At 33.6% G+C, this 22,922-nt stretch overlaps 4 protein-coding genes across 4 annotated transcripts; 1 reads left to right on the top strand and 3 right to left on the bottom strand.

Moving 5' to 3' along the window:
* Positions 1–701: 701 nt before the first annotated feature.
* Positions 702–9,157, top strand: LOC116343178 (ATP-binding cassette sub-family A member 3). Its single transcript, XM_031771101.1, has 17 exons — positions 702–1,056; positions 1,189–1,603; positions 2,150–2,191; positions 2,517–2,727; positions 2,817–3,359; positions 3,433–4,528; positions 4,682–6,226; positions 6,295–6,525; positions 6,597–6,924; positions 6,997–7,388; positions 7,466–7,480; positions 7,637–7,641; positions 7,746–7,762; positions 7,909–8,121; positions 8,269–8,325; positions 8,494–8,598; positions 8,662–9,157. The coding sequence occupies exons 1-17, from the start codon at positions 1,035–1,037 to the stop codon at positions 8,867–8,869; spliced, it is 5,445 nt and encodes a 1,814-aa protein (XP_031626961.1). The 5' UTR covers positions 702–1,034; the 3' UTR covers positions 8,870–9,157.
* Positions 9,158–14,916: 5,759 nt separating this feature from the next.
* LOC116343372 (DNA damage-regulated autophagy modulator protein 1-like) lies at positions 14,917–16,812 on the bottom strand. Its single transcript, XM_031771394.1, has 2 exons — positions 15,917–16,812; positions 14,917–15,845 (listed from the first exon to the last, which is right to left on the bottom strand). Exons 1-2 carry the CDS (start codon positions 16,133–16,135, stop codon positions 15,180–15,182), a joined length of 885 nt encoding a protein of 294 aa, XP_031627254.1. The 5' UTR covers positions 16,136–16,812; the 3' UTR covers positions 14,917–15,179.
* A 102-nt stretch (positions 16,813–16,914) lies between these two features.
* LOC116343370 (polypeptide N-acetylgalactosaminyltransferase 13-like) lies at positions 16,915–20,205 on the bottom strand. Its single transcript, XM_031771391.1, has 9 exons — positions 19,997–20,205; positions 19,343–19,930; positions 19,085–19,278; positions 18,588–18,726; positions 18,491–18,529; positions 18,243–18,420; positions 17,483–17,622; positions 17,200–17,421; positions 16,915–17,135 (listed from the first exon to the last, which is right to left on the bottom strand). Exons 1-9 carry the CDS (start codon positions 20,138–20,140, stop codon positions 17,013–17,015), a joined length of 1,767 nt encoding a protein of 588 aa, XP_031627251.1. The 5' UTR covers positions 20,141–20,205; the 3' UTR covers positions 16,915–17,012.
* Positions 20,206–21,029: 824 nt separating this feature from the next.
* On the bottom strand, positions 21,030–22,916 carry LOC116343371 (polypeptide N-acetylgalactosaminyltransferase 13-like). Its single transcript, XM_031771392.1, has 8 exons — positions 22,902–22,916; positions 22,650–22,843; positions 22,365–22,503; positions 22,268–22,306; positions 22,020–22,197; positions 21,815–21,954; positions 21,527–21,748; positions 21,030–21,452 (listed from the first exon to the last, which is right to left on the bottom strand). The coding sequence occupies exons 2-8, from the start codon at positions 22,781–22,783 to the stop codon at positions 21,306–21,308; spliced, it is 999 nt and encodes a 332-aa protein (XP_031627252.1). The 5' UTR covers positions 22,784–22,843; positions 22,902–22,916; the 3' UTR covers positions 21,030–21,305.
* Positions 22,917–22,922: the final 6 nt, after the last annotated feature.

Raw genomic sequence — 22,922 nt, 5'->3', positions numbered from 1 at the left:
AGATGTGTGAAATGCACAATTCTAAGAATAGTATCTCGCTTAAGCATCGACAAATCTTGTACAAACATTGCGAAGATGACGTTAGCTAAAATGAATGATGACAAATACAGGAAAAAACAAGAAACTTGATGCGTCAATAGTTTGCGGCTACTGTGGCCAAACTATTTTGTTTAATTTCATTTCTACACTACTATTATGTTCAAAAGAATAGAAAAAAATATCATATTCATTATGGAAAAAAAAAACAACAATTGTTTAATCTGCGCAATTAAGATATAATAGTCAAGCGACCGGTAGCGAAAAACGACATTTTAATGGATTGATTTGAATCGCTGATATATATCCAAACATAAATCGCATGGGAATGAATTGTATGTTTTTCTGCTCGCATTCAGTTTCGTTTTGATTCTCTCAGTGTTTTGTCTGTTGTCATCACCGTCCGGTAAGAGAGCGAAGTCATGTGATTCGTTTGGTCGTATGTTGTGAGAATAGTATTACATAATAGATGTAAGTTGATTTGTTTGTATACAACGTACATATGCGGTTTTTGACGTTTCTCCCATACCTTTGCATACATACATATGCTGTTTGTATTGCTATTCATTCACATTCCACGTTGTCGTGAACACTAGTCTCACTCTCTCAACTAAGCATAAGATGGTTTTACTTCTCGCCACTTTAGTTTGTGTATAACAAGCGGCTGTTATGAACGTGTTTTCAAACAAACAGCCGATTGAATGTATCATTTGTACTGTAGCATGTCATATTTTATTGATTAAATTTCAACTGCTAGTGAAAAATGCAATAAAAAATAAAGAAAAAATTGTGGAAAAAATAATTGCATTCGCATTGAGATAGATTCGTATTTAGTTTAAATTTTCAAAGCACTTGTTTGGTTCGACTGATGTGTTTAATTTAGTTCGAAATGATATAAAATTCGATTTTGTTCTGTTGATTCACTTGTTTCATTGGATTATCGATTGCTGTTTACATCGTACAAATCACGTACTCTTTCACACAAAAAAAAAGAAACCATGGCGAAAAAATCCACAATAGGTTGTTATTTTAAATTTGTTTTTAGTTTGTGAATCAGTGTATAAATAGTTACATTAATTTCCATTTTTTACGCATTATTTAAATAAAACATTGTTTATCTCATAACGTTTTGTGTACTTTGCTCGTGTTTAGATTATGAGCAAGTGAATGGGGATAGCGGAGACGAGGAAGAGCAACGACACAACCGTAATAGGAATCGACGTAGTTTATCACCGTCATATAGTAAAACAGCATCGACGTCAATTGACACCAATGATTGTACAGAGCCATTAAATAACGAGAGCAGTATCATCAATATGGGAACGAATGTCGCACCACCGATGCATGTAGATCGAAAAATGGCCAGCAATTTCGATAAATTTCGTCTGTTAATGTGGAAAAATTTCTTGCTACAGTATCGTCACAAAGTACAGACCATTGTCGAGGTTTTGGTGCCAGTGTTGTTCAGTGTAATTCTTGTTCTAATTCGAAGTATTGTGAGTCCGGATTTATATCCGAACGAAACCATTTACAAATCATTTGACATCAGTACTTTGCAGCCACTTCGGTTAGTATTTCTCAAATGAAAACAAGTCAAAAAAATTTACCTTCGAACCAATACAGCAGATCTTTTACCTTGCAACGCAGCATGTTGTTCATAGAAAAAAGAGAAAAGAAAACCTTTTGAGATTGCAGCATTTTGAATTTCATATTGACCGAAAAAAAATCAAATAAATCGTTCAGAGAGAAGTATATCGAATTGCTCGCCAGAGCAATTAATATGACTTGGGTCAGTGTGACGGCATTTATGCAATTACAAAGCGTTTTTTTTTTGTTTAGTCATTCGTTTGTTTGACGGAGCGAAAAGTGAGTAAGAGAAGAGAAACAGAGAGCGCAAGCGTTGGTTGACCTTGAACCAAACACAGCGCTTTTATTATTGTTGTTGTACTTTCCATATATAGCGTCAATCAGGGAAAAACTCGTTGTTGATTGCATGACTCTAATTTTGAGTATTAGTTGCTTTGTAGCGCACACTTTTCTCTGTGTGTACATTTCAAAATGTTGAACACCATTTATAATTTCGAACTTTATTCTCTTTTATTGCGGCATTCAGCGAAGGAACCGATTATTCGTTTGAATTCAAATTTTTGCTAAGGTATGCATTTTCGAAATAACATCGAAACAATGGGTGGTTTTGGTGTATTCTAATCACATAAAAAAATATGACTAATTATTTGATTTGATCTAACAGTACAGATAGCAATTAATTTGATTCGTTTTAACCGAATTTCCTTGATTTGAAACGGTTCACCATTGTATAGATGCACGAGCCGATACTAATACACCAATTATTTTAATATCGATTGCACATTTTCTCTTGAACTTATGTAGTTTTCTTCATTATTTTGAATAATAAAATTACTGAATTATTAAAGATAAAATTAAAAAATGATTTGATTTTTCCAATTCGAAATGGGCAGCTCGGAAGAATTGGCCCATCATGATATTCATGTAAAGGAATGGGCATTGGTATATTCACCGGATAATGGGCAACTGGCAGAACTAATGACAGAAACGGCGCGTTTGTTAGAGCTTAAAGGAGGTGTTGTGGCTGTGAATAGTTCGGCCGAAATCGAGGCTGTAATGTTTACTCGCGAGCTTGTAGCGGGAGTTGAATTTGATTTACCAGTTGTAATTATCAGCTTTTTTCTTCTTTTTGAACAAGAATTTTTGATTTTTTTAAAAATGAATAATTTTTTTTGTCAACACAAAATTTACAGAATGCTACAGATCTTCCCAAGAAGCTCGCATACAAATTACGTTTCCCAAGTGAAAGTCGAACACCAAAAGTAACTGAACCATTGATATTCAACTGGCATACAAATTTACTGTATCCACTTTTTTCGACCGGTGGACCCAGAACCCGTGAAGAAGACTACGGCGGAATGCCATTTTATTATCAAGAAGGTTTTTTACCCGTACAAGATGCCATCGCACGTTCATTTGCTCAGCTAAAATGTAGCACGGAAAATTGTGAAAATAGCACACTGCCAAAAATTCGAATGCAACGCTATCCATATCCGCCATATATTTTCGATGTTCTGCTGCAAGGCTTAGAGACAATTGTAAGCTTCTTTATACTATTAAGTTTCATCTATCCAACCATCAATACCGTACGATTCATTGCAATCGAAAAAGAGAAACAGCTTAAGGAAGCAATGAAAATCATGGGTTTGCCATCATGGTTGCATTGGTCTAGTTGGTTCGTACGCACAATGACTTTTATGGTGGTTTCTATCACTTGTATCGTTGCATTGCTGAAGGTAATAAAGATAGTTTTTTTTTGCATTTTTTCAATCATCAATAAAACAAATTATACTATCCGTTAAATTTTAGACACCCATGTTCGAGTCGGCAGTTGCAGTGTTCACGAATTCGGATTGGACGGCGATTTGGGTATTTTTGTTTGTCTACAGCATATCAATGACAACATATTGTTTCATGTTGAGTGTATTCTTTTCGAAAGCGAATACAGCGGCGGCCGTGGCTGGTCTTGTATGGTTCATATTGTATGTGCCATTCTCTTTTACGCAACAAAATTATGTTCAACTCTCGTTGAGGTCAAAGCTAATTGCGTGCATTTCATCGAACACAGCAATGGCATATGGATTTCAATTGATTCTACGATTTGAGGGAACCGGCGAAGGGTTGCAATGGTCGAATTTCTGGCGACCAGTCACTGTCGATGACACCCTCACCGTTGGTATGACCATGGTTTTTATGCTCGGAACATCCATTGTCTATCTGCTAATTGCCTTGTATGTTGAAAAAGTGTTGCCCGGAAATTATGGAGTGCCAGAGAAATGGTATTTTCCATTTACGGCTGACTTTTGGTGTGGCATTGCCGACTACACTGGCGTTGAAGACAGCTCAGGCACATCAAATCAACAAAATGCCGATTTAATTCGTTTAAACTTTGAACCGGACCCTTCAAATCGGCGAGCTGGCGTGAGAGTGAAAAATCTACGTAAAGTGTATGCCAACAAAAAAGTGGCGTGTAAAGGATTAACACTTAATATGTTTGACGATCAAATAACGGTACTACTGGGTCATAATGGTGCTGGAAAAACGACCACAATGTCAATGTTAACCGGAATGTTTCCGCCCACGTCTGGAACGGCAATTATCAATGACTATGATATTCGTTCGAATTTAAAAAAAGCAAGAAGTTCAATTGGTTTATGTCCACAGCACAATATTTTATTCGATGAATTGACGGTGCGTGAACATATTGAATTTTATGGTCGATTGAAAGGTTTGAGCAATGAAGATGTACAAGTGGAAGTGGAAAAATATGTTCGACTATTGGAATTGGAGCCAAAGATAGATGCGATGTCATCGTCTCTATCGGGTGGAATGCAACGAAAATTATCGGTTGGTGTCGCTTTGTGTGGACGTTCACGAGTGGTTTTCTGCGATGAACCTACTTCTGGTAAAAAATAAAATAACAATTGACTGCGATCGGTTTTTCACCATTTAAATTTTTGAATCTTTCAGTCAAAAAAAATAAAAGAAGAGAAATTTTTTTATATGCAGATGAATGCGTGAATATGATTAATTCTTATTTTATTTTGTTGTTGTTTAGGAATGGATCCAGCGGCGCGCCGTGCCCTTTGGGATTTGTTACAAAAAGAGAAAAAAGGTCGAACTATTCTATTGACAACGCATTTCATGGACGAAGCGGATGTGCTCGGTGATCGAATCGCCATTATGGCCGATGGTGAACTGAAATGTAGCGGCACTTCATTCTTTTTAAAGAAAAGATTTGGAACGGGCTATCGTTTGGTTTGCGTTAAAAGTGATAATTGTAATTCAACAAATGTGACGAATTTACTCCGCAATTATATTCCTGAAGTTGAGATACAAGAAGACATTGCAAGTGAATTGACATACGCGTTGCCCGATGAGCATGTTGATAAATTCGAGAAATTATTCCAAAAACTGGAAGACAACCAAGAAACACTGAAATTGGCAAGCTTTGGTGTGTCGTTGACCACATTAGAAGAAGTTTTTCTCAAAGTCGGATCTGATTCAAACTTGAGCCACCTGACGTCCGGTCGAGCAAACGGTGAAATGAACGGAAACTATAAAATGAATCGTGACAGTGATAGTACGATGACGATCGATGCGGAAGTATCAAATGAAGTGATACCAACAATGCGCGGTTTTAATTTGATCGTGAATCAATGGTTGGCAATGTTTAAAAAGCGATATTATTGCTGGATACGCAGTTGGGTTTTATTTTTTTTGCAAAATTTAATTCCAATTACATTCATTGTGATTAGCGTTTTTGTCGTTCGAATGATGGCCGAAAATAATAAACTACCGAAATTGGACATTTCATTGAGTCGATACGAGAAAACGGTCACTATGCTGCAAACGGTAAAAGATTTTCCAAATCAGCAAATAAAGAGCATTTTCACGGAGTATCAGAAAAATATTGAAAATGAAGGCTCCAACCATCAAGTCGATCAATTTGAAACCGACATTCAAGAGCATTTCTTGGTATTGGCAAAATCGATTCTTGTTCGATTGAATTCGCAGTATTTGGCCGGATTATCGCTGAATAACAAAAGTGAAATTATCGGTTGGTTTAATAATCAACCGTTCCATACAACCGCATTGTCACTCGGATTGATTCATAATGCAATGCTGAAATCTACTCTTGGTCAGGAGTATAGCATTGAAGTCACTAACTGGCCACTGCCATTCCGGATAGAATCAACAATGTCAATGCTAATGGCTGGAAATAATATGGGCTTTCAATTGGCCACAAATATTTCATTTGCAATGGCATTCGTATCATCATTCTATATCATGTTCTATATCAAAGAACGAGTTTCAAAGGCAAAACTATTGCAATTTGTCAGCGGATTGAATGTGTCAACATTTTGGATAACATCGTTTATATTCGATTTTGCAACGTATATTTTAACGGCGTTGATTTTGGTGATCACCTTAATTGCATTTCAAGAGGATGGCTGGTCGACTATTGAAGATCTAACGCCCGCTTTTATTTCACTTGTCGTTTTTGGATTTTCCATGCTACCATTGACATTCATTGCGTCACTTATGTTTTCAATTCCATCCACCGGTTTTGTACGAATGACCATATTTTTCATATTCACAGGTAAAGTACCAGCATCAAATTGTTGTTTTTTTTTTAATTAATAGAATCAAATTCACGTTATCCTACAGGAATCACCGTCTTTTTTGTAATAATGGCAATGTCATTTCCGGCATTTAAATTGGCCGACACCGCAAACGCATTAAAATGGGGTTTCCTCGCTTTTCCACACTATTCGCTGAGCAGTACTTTGAATAATTTGAATCAAATGAGTACAATGAACCGGGTTTGTGATCAAAAGTGCAAACAATGGCCCATTTGTAATCGCGATCTCTTGTGCAAACTGGTCAAAGAATGTTGTCGTAAGTTTTTTTTCACCATTTTACCAATAAAAATATGTGTTCAATGTGTGTTTCTATTCAAACATCCGCAGAAACCGGGGTATATGATTGGAAAGAGCCGGGAATTGGTCGAAATTTAACATATATGTTTGTAACGGGAATTGTTTTCCTGCTAATTCTGTTGATAATCGAATATCGAGTGTTTGCTGGTGTGATTTATTTCATCCATAGCTTCTTTGAACGCAAACTACCGCCAATCTCACAAGATGGAGAGATTGATGATGATGTCAACGATGAAAAACGAAAAGTCAACGGAATGACCATGAACGATTTACAAACACACAGCCTAGTTTTATCAAGTCTTTCGAAGTTTTACGGTAAATTTTTGGCCGTCAACCAAATATCCATCGCAGTTAAAAGGTATGACAAATCATTCTAAATACAAATTTAGACAAGAAAAAAATGTTCAATTTTCAATGTAATAATCAACAGAGCTGAATGTTTTGGCCTGCTTGGTGTCAATGGGGCTGGTAAAACGTCAACCTTTAAAATGCTTACCGGTGACACGAGAATTTCCAATGGCGAAGCATATGTGCGGGGCATTAGTTTGAAGTCAAATATGCCAGAGGTGCATAAAGTAATCGGATATTGTCCACAATTCGATGCACTTCTTGAAGATTTAACTGGTGCCGAGACATTGGAACTGTTTGCGCTACTGCGAGGAATTCATCCAACAAATATACCTGCACTAACTGAACGCCTAGCAAACGAATTGAATTTCATGAAACATATTAACAAAAGAGTTGACGAATATTCGGGTGGTAATAAGAGAAAGCTGAGTACAGCTGTTGCTCTGATCGGCAATCCGGTTTTAGTTTATTTGGGTAAGATTGTGATGCTTTGCAATTGAATACATGTTTTTAATGTTTATAAATTCTCTTCTCCTTTTTATTTCCTACAGATGAACCAACAACTGGTGAGTACAATAACGAACAATTCTATAATTATTTTCTCTTAACCATTCTAAAATGTCATAATTTTTTGGCGTCACCGCTGCGTACACCGACCCACGTTGGTTGTGCGTTCGCTATTGATCGTGACTTCTTTTTCGAAATTGGTTCATACGACGAAGGAATGGTATGTGTCTTGGAACGAATTTAAGATGTTTTTCTTACTAAAAAGATGTTTTTCAAAATAAAATTAATTTAAAAAATAATAATATTAAATTTAAATTTACATAGGACCCGGGTGCCAAACGGTAAGTTTTTTAAAAAATAATTGCTCATGGATTATTTTGGTGTATTTGGTTTAGCATATATATCTTATGAGTGTTTATTAAGACGAAGAATGTTAAATAATAATAACTTAATAATTTTTATACTTTTACTAACTTTGTGATCAAAGGAATCTTTGGAATATGATTTCGAAAGTTCGTGGTACAGGTAAATCCATCGTGTTAACATCCCACAGTATGGAGGAATGTGAGGCTCTTTGTACGCGCCTGGCAATTATGGTAAACGGGGAATTCAAATGTCTTGGATCAACACAACATTTGAAGAACAAATTCTCGAAAGGCTTTTTACTTACGGTTAAAGTGCAGAAAACAACTGATTACGAGTAAGTTTTTATTTGTTAGATATAGTGATTTTTTGCGTGCTTTTTTCGTGAGCTTTCTTTTAAATTTCCATTTTGCATGAAAAACGTTTGATTTCTTTGGCTTTTATATGTTTTTTTCCTCGTATTTGGCTTTTTTTTTTAATAAAGTAAAAGTTTTGAAGATGTTCTTGGAGAACTGATAAAATATAGAAGTGTCAACGGAAGGTAAAGATTTTTATTGTTTGCTGCACATAAAACACTTAGTTTAAAAAAACGCACTTAGTATTAGATAGATTTTTTTTGCACGTTTCTTAATATGAAATGGATGAACTTTGAAACTGAAATTTTGCTCAAATGTTTAATTTGTTGATATATTTGTTTGTACCGATTTAGTATCGATTCTGCCGTTGGCGACACTCATATAGAGAATCAGCTACATTTGAAGGTGATTCGAATCAAGGAATTTATAGAACGAAACTTCTTTGGCGCCGATCTAAAGTAAGTGCATTCAAAGCAGAGAATTTCAAATTCGAACACACCCTCAATTTGTCCTTTTTACAGAGAGGAATATCAAGGTCTTTTAACATATTACGTGCCACCAAATAACAAAATGAAATGGTCATCAATGTTTGGATTATTGGAAAAAGCAAAACAAATTCTACACATCGAAGATTATTCAATCAGTCAAACGTCGCTGGAACAAGTATTTTTGTCATTCACCAAATTTCAACTAGAAGAAACCAAAACCAATCGCAGCACTAACAGATAGTTTGATTTATTTATTATTTTGTCTCAGTATTCGATTTTTTATTTATGGCAAAAAAATCACAAGTATTTCAGTGCAAATGAATTACCGATTATTTGATTAGTTTTTTTTAAATGTTTTATTAAAATATAAGTCATATGGATTTAATAATACTGCATCAACGAGCTGTGAATTTGCAGGTATCGCTAGATATGTCAATTGTGGCCTTTTGCGCATAAAAAAATATTTATAAAAAATAATTCCATTCGATTATGGTTTATGTGATGAAAAAAAAAGAAAGATGTGTTCTTTAATAAATAAAAAAAATTGAAAATTCTTTCGAATAACAGTATTGTCTCACTGTACGCTTTTCTTTCACATCGAAAAGTTAGAATTTTTATATGTCTGCGAATTCCCTTAAAAATGACAATAAAAATATGTTGAAAAATGCGGCCGCAATCCATTTAAATAAAGCGTCAAAGCTGGTGCACTCCTTTAAATCCTCAGCTGTGCCATAAAAACGAACAACCGCACAACTGGATGATAGTGCAGCGAAAAGGAAGAATGCATATAGGAAACCAACAGCCATCCTTAAGAAAGCCATGTATTTTGATGCGATATATGAAGAAATGTAAAATGAAACGTAGCCTTGTAATACAGTATAGACAGCTCCGAAAGAGAGCCAGATGAATCCACCGATATAATAAACCATAGGTGAGTTTAATTGATGGAAGTTTGCCGCTACACTTAGTCCCAATGAACTACCATAACCCAACCACGTTGAAATTTCGTTTTCGATCATTACAAAATTTTCAATGTAGTCATAGCTTGATATTATTTCATTAACTTGACGATGTCGAAGATATACAACAATCCCGATTAAAACCGAGCACATATTTATTAATTGGCTGAAAATACAAGATTCCAGTGTATTCGTTGAACCATCATTATGATGTGACAACCAAAGTATTCCACTGAATGTGGCTTGAGTCACGATACACGCAAAAATTGGAATCAAATAAACTTTTGACATTTTGATGCACACAATTTAAATTTCAACTCATTTATTTGAGCTTTATTGAAAACTCATTTAACTATTTTATTTAATGCTGCACCACTTACGATACGTTCGGTGTAGAATGAGAAATAGTGATTGACGCCTGGCTCATAACTCTAGTATACATTTTATTTTGATGTTATCGTCATATAGCCCCACGCCCACCCACCAAATTCCAAAAAACTTATGAGAAATAATTGTTATAAGCTGTTACTAATCATTTATCAGCAAAAAAGTTTTGATTACGGAAAAACCAGAGTACAGCCATGTGATATGAAAATGTTTTTTTTAGAACAATGTTGATAAATGTTTCCCTTGTGCAGATATGGTATAATTAAATATCAAATGCGATGTGAATCAGCATCCAAAACGTATCGCTGACATATACTTCTTACAAATATGTGGTATGATTTTTATATTACTTAAGCTTGAACTATCATCATACATGTCATGTTTAAATGTTGCAAGTCTTCTGATTCACATGTTAAAAATTGCTTTGGAATTTTGCTTAGAAATAATATTGTGCCAATGTTAATGAATTAACACTGTCTAAATATGCGCTAGTGTTTCATGTATTTATAGTAAAACGCATATTATTTTACATTCAAGTCTCATATTCGCTTTCAAGGATTATGACTCTGGAGTTCTTCATTACGCTATATTTATCAGTATCCTCGGTTCAAATAGCTGTTTTTCACGCAAACTGCACAACTACAATTAAACTTGTACATAACGATAAATAATCAAAAAGAGATCTGTAAAACATCCATTGTTTATATTTGAGACGTCAAAGTCAAATCTAAAGTATGTGAGTGAGTTGAGTACAATATTAAAGTAAAACGTTTACGTATAGTTGACAATCAAGTACTTTTCACTTTATCTGTTAAATATATTCAAATTATAATCAGTTGAAAATAGCTGAAATGTAGTGTATACCACAACAATATTAAAATTAGCACTCTATTTGGATGGGTACAAAATAACTAGCAAAATGATCATCATTGAAAAGGAAATATAAAAGACAACCTGGCCTCTTAAGAAAGAAGATATATTTATCTTGAGTCAAGCAAAATTATAGAAAGTTTTTTTTAACTAATCTAATGCCTCTTGGTGACAATTTTACCCGGTCACAATTATAGTCTGAACTCAACTTTTGTTTGAATTAATAAATAATATAATTTATGTGATACAAAACTCCATGTGAATAACATTCATATGGTCATACAATGTTTCCATACAATTTAAGTCATAATCAGCAGTGAATAAGCCACTGCATACATTATCCTCAACGCGTTGCCAATTTCCGTTTGTTAATCTCTACGCGATAATGTAAGGCGTTGTTAGATAACGTGAATAAGTGACGTAAATGATTGCATCAAATCAATCTCTTTCGAAATTCGCTCAATGCAGATCTTGAATACGACACACAAACTAAATCAAACAAATCAGTCGTCGGAAGAAGTTGTAAGAAGATTAAATAATTTTGTTTTTCGTTAATCTCATCGTCTGCATCGCGTGTAACAAAAAATATTAGTTGTAATTAAATTACTGCATACACGTTATTTCCAGTCTAGTCAGTATATTGCAAAAAACGAAAAATATTAAACATGTGCGCATCAGCTTGTACACATGATTTTAAAATTAATTTAAAAAAAGATGGCATTAAAAGTCATCATTGGATTTATTGAGAATAAAGTCGTTTGTATGTAAATAATGTTACTTATAAGACATCGAACGTCATTAAACTGTGTTTACTGAACACAGTGGTTTGATGTCAAACCAAATATTGCTGTAAAACTGTGATATCAACTTAATACATGAATGTTTTCAAAAGAATAATTTATTTTATGTAAATATAATGGAAATTATCAAATTGGTTTCAAATGCTCGATAGTTCAACAAGTGGTGTACACTTACGTATATAAGTTTGCTTTGTACAGTATAAAATGTTTATTTTGGTTCCGTTTATATTGCAAAGCAAAACCGTTTAGAATCAATTATTTGCGTCAAATTGGATTGCTTATCTCTGAATATTTAGTCTTTTTTATTACAGAATGAAATACGGAACGGTGAATCAGCTATGGAATTTGTTCATATAAATATTTTTCCATATTTTTCATCAATTTGCTGTTTGTATAATCAATACTCAATTTTTCGATATTTACTGAAGCGGCAGCTTACTTGAACAATCGAATCAGTGCTTATGATAAATATTTGTGTTTGTTTTTATTTATCATTTTGAATTTCGTTGCCTTCAGAAGTCAATTTTAATTCGAAAAATTGCATTACAACTGAAACCACATGAAAATGAACCCATAAGGAATAGCGTACAATAATCGACAATGATTCAAACGATTCAAAAAAGTGGCGTTCTTTGCTATTCAAAAGGTTTCAAGTGTAATTGGTTTATAATTAAGATTCCGTAAGTACCACTGCAATTTCCGGAATTAAGAATCATTAATTGTAAGTGCTACAATTAAAATACATATTGCATAAATGTAAAATATAAATTTGCAATGTAACTGTCGGCTAGTTTTGGTAGACATTAAAATCACATAAATAAATAAATAAAACGTCTCTAGTTTTTTTTATCAGAGACGAGTGCAAAAAATCTAGAAAACTATACATGAATCAGTAATGTGCGAGCTACATTTTACAGGGGGGGGGGTGATTTTTCAAAAACCAAAAATTCTCTAGCAAATCAAACAAATTTTCGTTTTTTTTTTTTTTTCTTTTGGAAGTCACTTTTTGAGGCGAAAATCCCTAGCAAATCGAAAGAATTTTCTCCGCGAAAAACCTTAGCAAATCGGAAAAAAATCTCTCGGAACCAAAAACCCTAGCAAATTTTAAGAATTCTCCTCAATTTTCTACATTGATGAGCTAAAAAAAAAAAAAGGTCTTCACTTTTTTCATGAAAAACTCTAGCAAATTCCAATAATTTTCGCGAAAAAAATTTTCTCATCCAAATCACAGGGGGGGGTAAACCCCCCCCCCCCCTTCGCACATTACTGACATGAATATTATAAAATTACCATGTATGGTCATTTCAAACGGTTGCACCTTTTTGCATTCCGTCCTTACTTCAATTTTCATACGTGTATTGCCAGTTTAAAACCAGCCGTTGTTCACTTCACAAATCTAGTCAACATCATCAAAAAACTGTAAATTCTGTTGGTCAACTAAAAAAATAGTTTAAATATGAATAAATACTACATTTAGGAAAGTCAAGCGTTCAGAAAGACATACATTTATGCGAGCAATTGAATGATGCTTGCATCATTTGATGCGCATCGCTAGTGCTTTCGTTGTGCGTTCGGAGCACTTCGTGCGCTGCCGAAGATCCGATTGTATGGCAACAGCACAATCGATGCGCATCAAATGATGCAAGCATCATTCAATCGCTCGCATAAATGTATGTCTTTCTGAACGCTTGAAGAAAGTGAAAGTGAAATAGAACGTGGAAAGCTAACTTACATCAGAAAAGGTTTCAAAGTTAAGCACTGCAAACGGTCCAATTTGAAGAATAGCACCATTCTGCAGGCGATTGAGCACATGAGCATAGCTCCTTTGTTTCTGTGGTGACATCAAATACCATGGCATTTGTTGAAGTTTGTCAATCAACATTTTATTCTAGATAAAATTGGTGACTATTTAAAAACCAGATCAATGTGAAATCGACTTTCATAAAATGTCTTACCGATAAGTCAACGTCATTTCCAATATCGCATAAAATATATAACTGAATGTAAGTGAGATATGCAGGGCCCAGACCACTAGAGTAATCACCCTACAGCAAAATAAATAAATCAATTTATATGTCTACAAAAATTTATATGTCCTCTAACATAGTAATACCTGACAGTGTAAAAGAACGATGCCACAATGTCGACAACACCGACCAGTGGTAGAAACGTATACCAGTAGATTTCATATTTACGATGGAAAATTCGAGACCCAACCATTGTAGCTAGAAACTTAGCAATAGATCTTATAAACTTCACTTTTCCCTTTGGACTTCGATTCAAGTAATCCGATTTCACTCCATTATATTTTTCAATGAGTTTTTTAAACATTTTCCTTTTAAATTGGATGACACTCACAATAAAACTGAATCAAAATGCTTCTTGTTTTGCGCTTTTAATCTCAAACAAAATTATTGATTTCCATTTATCCACGCATGCGAATTGCACCGCGTGTTAAAGTGACCGTTGAGCTTTTTTAAGGCGTAAATGATGTACTGGCGGCAGTTTTAATTGCAATCCAATTACACTTGAAATTCAAATCAAATTAAATAAAAACACCATTATATTGTGATAGCAAAATAGACTTATTTAATGTCAATATTTTGTATGTATTTCGAGCAGAAATCCATTTAAACTAAAAAATCAATTGATAAACATGAACGACAGTACTGAGAAATTTGAACAACATTTTATTTCATTTGATTTGAATTGATTGGAGTTAGCGGTTTCATTTCATTTAATTTTAAATTTACACTTGAAATGTTTTTAATCGGAAAAAACACAACTGCAGTTGGTACACCTAATCGAAAACAGAGTGAAAGATACCACTTTCATTTTGTCAACCATAACATCCGCCAATGTGAAGGTCTGAGTTTCTTAATTATTCTCTTTTGTTGTTTACTTCAAAACAAGGCCAAGAAAACGTAATGAATCGAATCAGAACATATGGAAAACATGCAAGTTGAGCTTCTCCATTTCAATGAGTGAATGATGCACTCGCTACGTTTACTATTGCAATCCAATTACACTTGTAATTTTTTTGATGGGAAAGACACAGATTATCATTTCGTGAATCATAAAATCCATACGGAGGTCCAAGCTTCCGAAAAAAAACTAAATTACAGTCATAAACAAAACCAAAAGATACTTTCCATATACATTTTGATTGATTTTGAGTTCCACGTTCCCATTTTTAAACATACACCTCAATTTTCATAATAAATTTTTAAAATCTCTGTAAATATGATATTCTGTGAGAAAAACATCCAACATTTGAAATAAATCGGACCTTTCTTTATTTGGAAAAAATCGTTGAATACAATTTGGACTTATCTACGTATATTACGATGACTTTTTGACATTTGAACATTTTACATATATTTTATATATGTTTTGTTTTTGGAATACTTTGAGATCGAATCTTATATAATAATGTGTTTAGTATAAATTCCATTTTATAACATAACTGTGGTGCATTAAGTTTCCACTACGTTTAAAGTTGCCAGTCGAAGCACTATTAATATATACAAATTATTCAAATGTTTGAATCTTTTTGATTCGATGAAGCGTTGTTAAGTTGAACATGAGTTTCAATATAACTGCATCCATTCAAATTGGTCGAAAACGACGATGCGATATCAATGGAAAATGATACCGATTCAGTAGCTTGACTCGATTCAGTTATACTACTATTTTCACTTTTGACTAAAATAATTTTTGGATGGTTTAACGTAATTTGCCGAAATTCTCCGGTAAACGATAGCACATAAAAGCACAGTATGGATGCGACCAGCCATTCAGATGAAACACTAACTTGATGGTATTTACAATCTTTCGGTGGTTGTTCATCGAATAGCACTCGTAAAGTTTCACAATTGGTTAGTATTGCAACGAAGAAAAAGTATGTGCACAACGCGGCCAGACCGAATCGCAGATATGCCATTTGCGTTGAAGCAGTGTATGCACGAGCATGATATGTAATGTGCCCTTGTATCCAAATGTACACACATCCGGAACCGAAACAAGATAGAGCTCCTAAATAATGAATGATCGGCACATTTGTTATTTGAAAATTTGCCACCATACTTAATCCCAGACACGTCAAATAACCAAACCACATTGCCGTTTTATTCATGTTTGTCATCGATTTGATGAGATTGGTGTAATCGTACATTAACTCTTCAATTTGACGATATCGAATCTAGTGATGGATGAAATCGAATTTTTTTTTTTTTTAGTGAAACAATTGGTTTTTCCAAATATGGCACTTACATAAATCACGATTCCAAGCAACACGGCGCCCATATTTACAAATTGGCCAAAAACACAACTTTCCGGAGAAAATGTTGCACCATCGCTAATATAAAGCGCAGACGTTGTACTGGTGGTATTGGACACATGGCCCAATAAAATTGCCACGAAACTTGTACCGAAAAATGTGAACAAGCACAACAAACACACAGCAATCGGAAGTACGAAAACCTTTGACATTTTTGCACTTATGTTTTGTTCAATTTGATTTATGTTAAATTCCACCGATTGATTACTTTATACAAAATTTTTTGCTGATTAAATTATGAATTATCACACACTTTTCGAAAGTATAGCTTAATTCAAATATTGATTACAGTTTTGAATGCTAAAATTCAAAGGAAAACTACTGCCACCATTCACACCTCTTTATATTTTCGTTTCTTCGTGCTGATGATCAAAAGATTAATCCTAACCATATTCAAATAAAACATTCAACTGACACATAGATCGAATGTGTGATGTTAACTGTTGTGCTGTCAAGTAAATACTGAATTCTATACAATGATCAGCAAACAAACATGTGTATGTAGAATAATCGGAAAGACCTTTAGACAATTCAACTTATCAACTTTAGTAGATTTAATGCGAATTTTGAACTATATGCGTTTTAAATTAGTAACAAAATGAACAAGCTACATTGAAATCGAGGATCAACACCATTACAAAATATACATAATTAGCATTCAGTTCTCGGGCCCTCTTATCACAACTGAAGATTAACTGAGACAACACCAGCTTTACTTAATCAAAAACTTTTTACTAATACCTTTTTTTGAATGTGTCTCACTATGTATTCGAATTACTGTGTTTCATGATGAACGGTACATCGAAGTCATACATTCATTATATAAAACTACTGTTTTCACTCGGATACAACTTATAAAATGTCATAATAAATTCAAAGGCGCTGTATCAAGCCTTGAAACCAGGGGCAATTTTTGTATTTAGTCTATTAATTCAATTATCATTATCAATTTATTGACCGAGCGTAATCAATTGCTGACATTTCTTTTATGACGATCTAATTTTATTATCAATTCGACTTCACTTTTTTTTATAGATTTGTTTTGTATTCCCATTTCAATCGAATATCAGTTGTGCTGCATTTTTCCAGTATAACACTCGTTTGGTTGTTCTTCATACAGAGTTCACTTTCATTGTGTCGAATCCATTGCATCTATATAAATGAAAGATATTTCAATTTTTGTGTTCATTTTCATACAAAATTACATTACAACAACCTCTTTATTATAGTTCCACAATTGAGACTTATCTTCTTCGGCACATTGAATTAAAATAACAGATCTGTTCTCTTTCGAAACACCAACACACATTTCCTCAACTGTTACAAACTGCCCAGATTTAGTGAGTGCAAAAAATTGCGTGCCTCCCAATCCATGGCATTGATAAATCAATTGACCCGCATTTGAATCCAAACATTTGTTTTCAACAACACTTTTTATCTGGAAATAAAATTTCAAATGTGAATGATACGACTTTTAAAATGATCGTTTGTTCGATTACATTTCCCATCATAGTATACTCTTTGAGCCAAACACTTTCTGGATAAACATTCTGTAGATACCATCGAAAACTTTTACACTTTAAACGTTTTCTTAGATTTTTTCGTTCTGTCAAATCTCCGGGCGAAACCTTTTTTGATGCTGTCATTTGATAAGTCATTAAAAACCAAATTATTTATTTTAATTATCTGAAATTCATTTGAATGGGCAGAAATTGGAATGAAGTTTTCGAAAATATTTTTTAAATACATTTTTTGTGCTCCCAATCCCAGTTCATTCCAATTCTGGACCGTTCATTAAAATGTATTTTTGATTTTTTTAAATCAACATGGAGAAGGATCAGCATGACCCAGAACATGAAATTGTTACTCAAGAAGCTTGCTGGGAGCCGTTTTTAGATATGTATGTGTTAGTTTGATTACTGTCGTTTGTATCAGTGTGAGCTGTGTACTAATACGAACTTATGAGCGGCTCCTGATAAGAGCGCTTCTGTAGTAATGCGCTTACTAAGTGAGCGTGTTGCTTTACAAGTGCGATATCATGCTCTGGCATTACTACAATATCAAATTTATCAAGCCAACTGAAATTATCACATTATCAAAATATTTGATTAAGGTGGATCACTCATTTTGTGTATATACAAAGTTAATTCATTCAATTTCATGCCAGATCATACAAATTTACGCGATTGTCTCAGTTAGTATGATAAATTTGACGCATAGTAAATATATACGTCATTTTTTTCACATTTCATATCTCACATGGATACGCAGCATAAATATAATCCTTGAATTCATCCATCCATACTTCGATTAAACGGTTATTGTTTCGTGTTTTTATATCATATTCATTTCCATCAAACGAATAAGTTGATATTCTAAATAAATGTCCAATTCTAGAACAAGGCAATATCTCCATTGATCCACCGCACATCCAAGTCTTTAAAGTATTGAATTTAATCACAAAAATTCTATAAATTTCGAAAAATACACGCTAAAATGATATTCACCCTCCAAGCCAATTCGACATTTTCGGACCCCCATATGTCCTGAAAAAAACATCTTTTTAATAAGAAAAACATCTTGAATTCGTTCCAAGACACATACCATTCCTTCATCGTATGAACCAATTTCGAAAAAGAATTCACGATCAATAGCGAACGCACAGCCAACGTGGGTCGGTGTACGCAGCGGTGACGTTTGATTGTTTTTCGTTCGAATGATCTCCCTTTGTGGAACTTCCATCCTAAAACGAAAAAAAAAAATGGTTTGAAAGTCCAACATTTTCGTCAACAAAAATGTCTTCGTGTCATTATTTGTGAAACGAAATTTAAAATATTATTCACGGTGGGAATACCCACGTAAACATGACTCTCTTTAATCTTTTGAATATTCTGTTTTATGAATTGATAGCAAACCATTCGGTATTACATGTGAACAATTCTATTTTTAATAGTAATCGCACCAACACACGCTGTGTGTGATGATATCATGCCACAAAATGTATTGCACATAACGTGCTTATCGTTTTGTTTATTTGTTTCAGAAATATTTTTCATTTGCTATAACGTTCATAAGAGCAGTTTGATTAAAAGGGAATTTACCATGTAAATATTAAATACCACCGAAGACCATGAATAAACAATCCAGATGCATAATGGCTCATATCGTTTGAACTGATGCTATCAATAAGTGGAACGGTTACAACTGAACGATCGCTAGCTATGCGTGAAAGTATTGGTTGGAGCCATCCTTCTGTACACTCAATATGAGCGTCAAGAAAAATGAGAACATTCCCCTAAAACAGCAAATACATTTCGATTGGTACGGTTAATTTGATGAAATGGAAAAATTTCTTTTACTAATGCTTCTTTGGCGCCCATTAATCGAGCTCTTATCAATCCTTCTCGCTTTTTTATTCGAAGAACCTTCATGCGTACGGGAAGTGTGACAATGTAATCGTCTAATGATTGCTTAAGATGCGGCCAAGTGCTTGCATCGTCCACCAAAATTATTTCTTCGATAAGTTCACGCGGTGAACGATCGATGATACTCCAAATGGTTCGAAATAGAGTTGACCATATTTCATTGTGAATCACAATTATTACCGATGCTTTTGGTAATTTTTCGGGGTAAACTAAGCTTCGACACTCAGGAAAACGATGGTCTTGTAAAGAGCGTCGTGTTGAGATTTTGTCAGATGCTAATACATTGTAATTATGTTTTTGTTTCAGTTCTTTCATTAGCTCTTCTTCGTCTTTTGTTGGAACAAATGCACTTCCATTTTCACCGCGACCCGAAGGATTTGATATAATTATCTTGGTCGGTTCGGTCCATTTGTGCAAATATTGATGATCATAATGTTGAGATATTTGAAATGGCCAATTTGAACGGGAATCTTTACTAGTACTGGAACTTAACTCATCAATGGAATCAACAAGCTCATTTTTCTAAAATAATTCTAAAAATCATTAGTTTGGTTATTGAAAATTGAATGAACACATTGTGTATTATACCTCATGGGTGTTGCGAATTAGATAAACATTCATAAAACATAAATAAATTAAAAAAATTACAATCAAACTTAGCCAAACACTTTTTGGCAATTGAACTGTTTTTTTGAAGCAACTACGCGCTATTTTTACGCAAAATATCAACATTATTACTAGATTAATTTATATTAGTTTATTTGAAATTATAAAAATATCACGTTTGAACATTTTTGTGAAGTAACTGAATCATATCTACTTCTGCAAGCTTGTTACAAGACTGAACTAAGCAATATTTTTGCTAGGTACTTTTTTGATACATTTTTTATCAGTACGCAGCGAACCAATGAAATAAATGAAGATAAAAAGTATTTTTGCCGATTACATTGTTTACTAGGCTCATGTGTATTTAATAAGTACAAAAACACCTATCAATACTCAAATACATGAAACAAAACCAATGAGAGGATGTGAAGACTTCAAGTCTCTTTGAGCCGACGGTGGCGCACCGAATTTCAAAGGGGACGTCAATGTAATTTTACAACTCAAATCGAAACTAAACAGCGCGCCAATTTTAAAATTTGCTGTCATTTCCTCCCATTGAACAAAACTAATGGAAAATATCGATTTATTGCGAACTGCATTAATCTAGAACTTAGAAATGGATGAATTTTTTTGAACAATGTGATTTCGCAACTGGTAGCATTTCCTGTCATTTTTCACACACAAGAGAATTGAAAACCATAATTGCGATTGAGTTACGTTTTATAGGTAATACGTTAAAGATAATGTCTATCTAGGGTGTAGACATGATTCATTTGATTCATTGTGATTCAAAAGATTCACATTGTTTAGATGACATTTGGGTGTCATACAAGAAATATTTATTGAACAATTAAAATTATTCGTCTTCGAAAAAATGATTTTTTGACGTTTTTTTAAATGTATTAACTCATTATGGTTGATTTTATTTGCAATTTACTAGAAAAACAAGAAATAGATGAAAAAATAATATTTAGAATTTGTTGAACGATCATGTTAGTAAAACAAAAAGTGATGCTTATTTGACATTTGAATGATTCATTTAATTCATTGTGATTCACATGATTCAAAGTTTTATAATTCGTGTCTACCCCCTAGGTCTATATATAAGAGTGTAAGTAAAAGAGTTGAGCAAATGCTCAATGTTTAGTTATGACAATTTATCAGTTTCATTTTTTTCATATTTACTCATGATTTTGATTAAAATGTTCATGAGTTTTGCAATTCCGTTATCGTTATCAATTTTTCGAACCAATGTTATCGATGATTGGTGAAACTTTTTCCTTCTATCACATCAGATTCCAATCAATTTGGCTTTTTTCAAAGTTGATTTATATTCCCATTTCAATCGAACATCAGTCGAATCACACTTTTCAATTATAACACCACTTTTATCGTTCTTCATACATAAATCACTTTCTCTGTGTTTAATCCATTGCATCTGCATAACACGAATAAAGTATAATATTTTTTAAAATTTTTCTGATCATTTTCAGAAAAGATCGTTGCACAAACCTCTTTATTATAGTTCCACAATTGAGATTTATCTTTGTCAGCGCACTTTGTTAAAATTACAGTTGGATTCTCCTTGGAAGCGCTAATGCATAATTCGTTAACAGTTAAAAGCTGTCCCGATTTAGTATGTGCAAAAAATTGTGTAGAACCAATCCCATGGCACTGATACATTAAATTCTTTGCATTCCTATCCAAACATCTATTTTCGGCAAGACTTTTTATCTAAAATTGAAATAAAATTTCAAATAAAAAATGATATGATTTAAAAATTATCGTTAGTTCGATTACATTTCCCATCATGGTATACTCTTTGAGCCAAACACTCTCTGGATAAATGTTTCCAAGGTACCATCGGAAACTTTTACATTTTAAACGTTTTCTTAGATTTATTCGCTCTGTCAAGTCTCCCGCTGGAGTAGCTGCCCAGTCTATTGCGACGAAAGAATGAAATAATGATAATCAACATTGATTCAGCTTGACCAAATGAACTTACTTGGATACGCAGCATAAATAAGATCCTTGAATTCGTCCATCCACACTTGAATCAAACGATTATTATTTCGTGTCGTTATTTCGTTGGAATTTCCATCAAATGAGTAAGTTGATACTCTAAATAAATGTGCAATTCTAGAACAAGGCAATATTTCCATTGATCCACCGCACATCCAAGTCTTTAAAGTATAGAATTTAACCACAAAAATTCTATAAATTTCGAAAAATACATGCTAAAATGATATTTACCCTCCAAGCCAATTCGACGTTTTCGGACCCCCAGATGTCCTGAAAAAAACATCTTTTTAATAAGAAAAACATCTTGAATTCGTTCCAAAACACATACCATTCCTTCATCGTATGAACCAATTTCGAAAAAGAAGTCACGATCAATAGCGAACGCACAGCCAACGTGGGTCGGTGTACGCAGCGGTGCAGTTCGATTGTTTTTCGTTCGAATGATCTCCCTTTGTGGAACTAGCATCCTAGATAAAAATGAAAGTATTTGATCTTTTCACATTTCTTTGCCTTCCATTTATAAAACAATACTTTTGCAATTTTTTCTATTTTTTTTTTCTTTGTAATTTCTTTCAATGCTTTCAAAAAGTTTCACTGATACAAAGAAACTTACCATGTGAATATCAAATTCCAGGGAAGACCATTTATATGTAAGCGATTTGCAACATAAGTCATATCATTTGAACTGATGCCATCAATAAGTGGAACGGTTACAACTGAACGATCGCCAGCTATACGTGAAAGCATTGGTTGAAGCCATCCTTCTGTACACTCAATATGAGCGTCAAGAAAAATTAGAACGCTCCCCTGTAACAATAAACCAATTTAATCGCATGATCCAAACAAGAGTGTGATTTTGTATTACTTTAGCTACATTTGCACCTCT

Source organism: Contarinia nasturtii, unplaced genomic scaffold (assembly GCF_009176525.2).
Source record: "Contarinia nasturtii isolate CC-2019 unplaced genomic scaffold, AAFC_CNas_1.1 Cnas_scaffold_993, whole genome shotgun sequence".
Taxonomy (NCBI): domain Eukaryota; kingdom Metazoa; phylum Arthropoda; class Insecta; order Diptera; family Cecidomyiidae; genus Contarinia; species Contarinia nasturtii.
This window is presented reverse-complemented; position numbering and strand designations above follow the sequence as displayed.

Excerpts from the sequence above, each read along its gene's own strand:
- LOC116343372 (XM_031771394.1), bottom strand. The coding sequence starts at position 16,135 with ATGTCAAAGGTTTTCGTACTTCCGATTGCTGTGTGTTTGTTGTGCTTG. Across the intron at positions 15,846-15,916 it reads TGCTTGGAATCGTGATTTAT|ATTCGATATCGTCAAATTGA; the intron begins GTAAGTGCCATA and ends ATCCATCACTAG.
- LOC116343178 (XM_031771101.1), top strand. The coding sequence starts at position 1,035 with ATGGCGAAAAAATCCACAATAG. Across the intron at positions 2,192-2,516 it reads GAATTCAAATTTTTGCTAAG|CTCGGAAGAATTGGCCCATC; the intron begins GTATGCATTTTC and ends CGAAATGGGCAG. Across the intron at positions 8,599-8,661 it reads TTCTTTGGCGCCGATCTAAA|AGAGGAATATCAAGGTCTTT; the intron begins GTAAGTGCATTC and ends TCCTTTTTACAG.
- LOC116343370 (XM_031771391.1), bottom strand. The coding sequence starts at position 20,140 with ATGTTGATATTTTGCGTAAAAATAGCGCGTAGTTGCTTCAAAAAAACA. Across the intron at positions 18,530-18,587 it reads GTTCATACGATGAAGGAATG|GACATATGGGGGTCCGAAAA; the intron begins GTATGTGTCTTG and ends TGTTTTTTTCAG. Across the intron at positions 17,422-17,482 it reads AGTATACTATGATGGGAAAT|ATAAAAAGTGTTGTTGAAAA; the intron begins GTAATCGAACAA and ends TTTTATTTCCAG.
- LOC116343371 (XM_031771392.1), bottom strand. The coding sequence starts at position 22,783 with ATGCTTTCACGTATAGCTGGCGATCGTTCAGTTGTAACCGTTCCACTT. Across the intron at positions 22,198-22,267 it reads ACGTCGAATTGGCTTGGAGG|ACTTGGATGTGCGGTGGATC; the intron begins GTAAATATCATT and ends TATACTTTAAAG. Across the intron at positions 21,453-21,526 it reads TGTGGAACTATAATAAAGAG|ATGCAATGGATTAAACACAG; the intron begins GTTTGTGCAACG and ends CGTGTTATGCAG.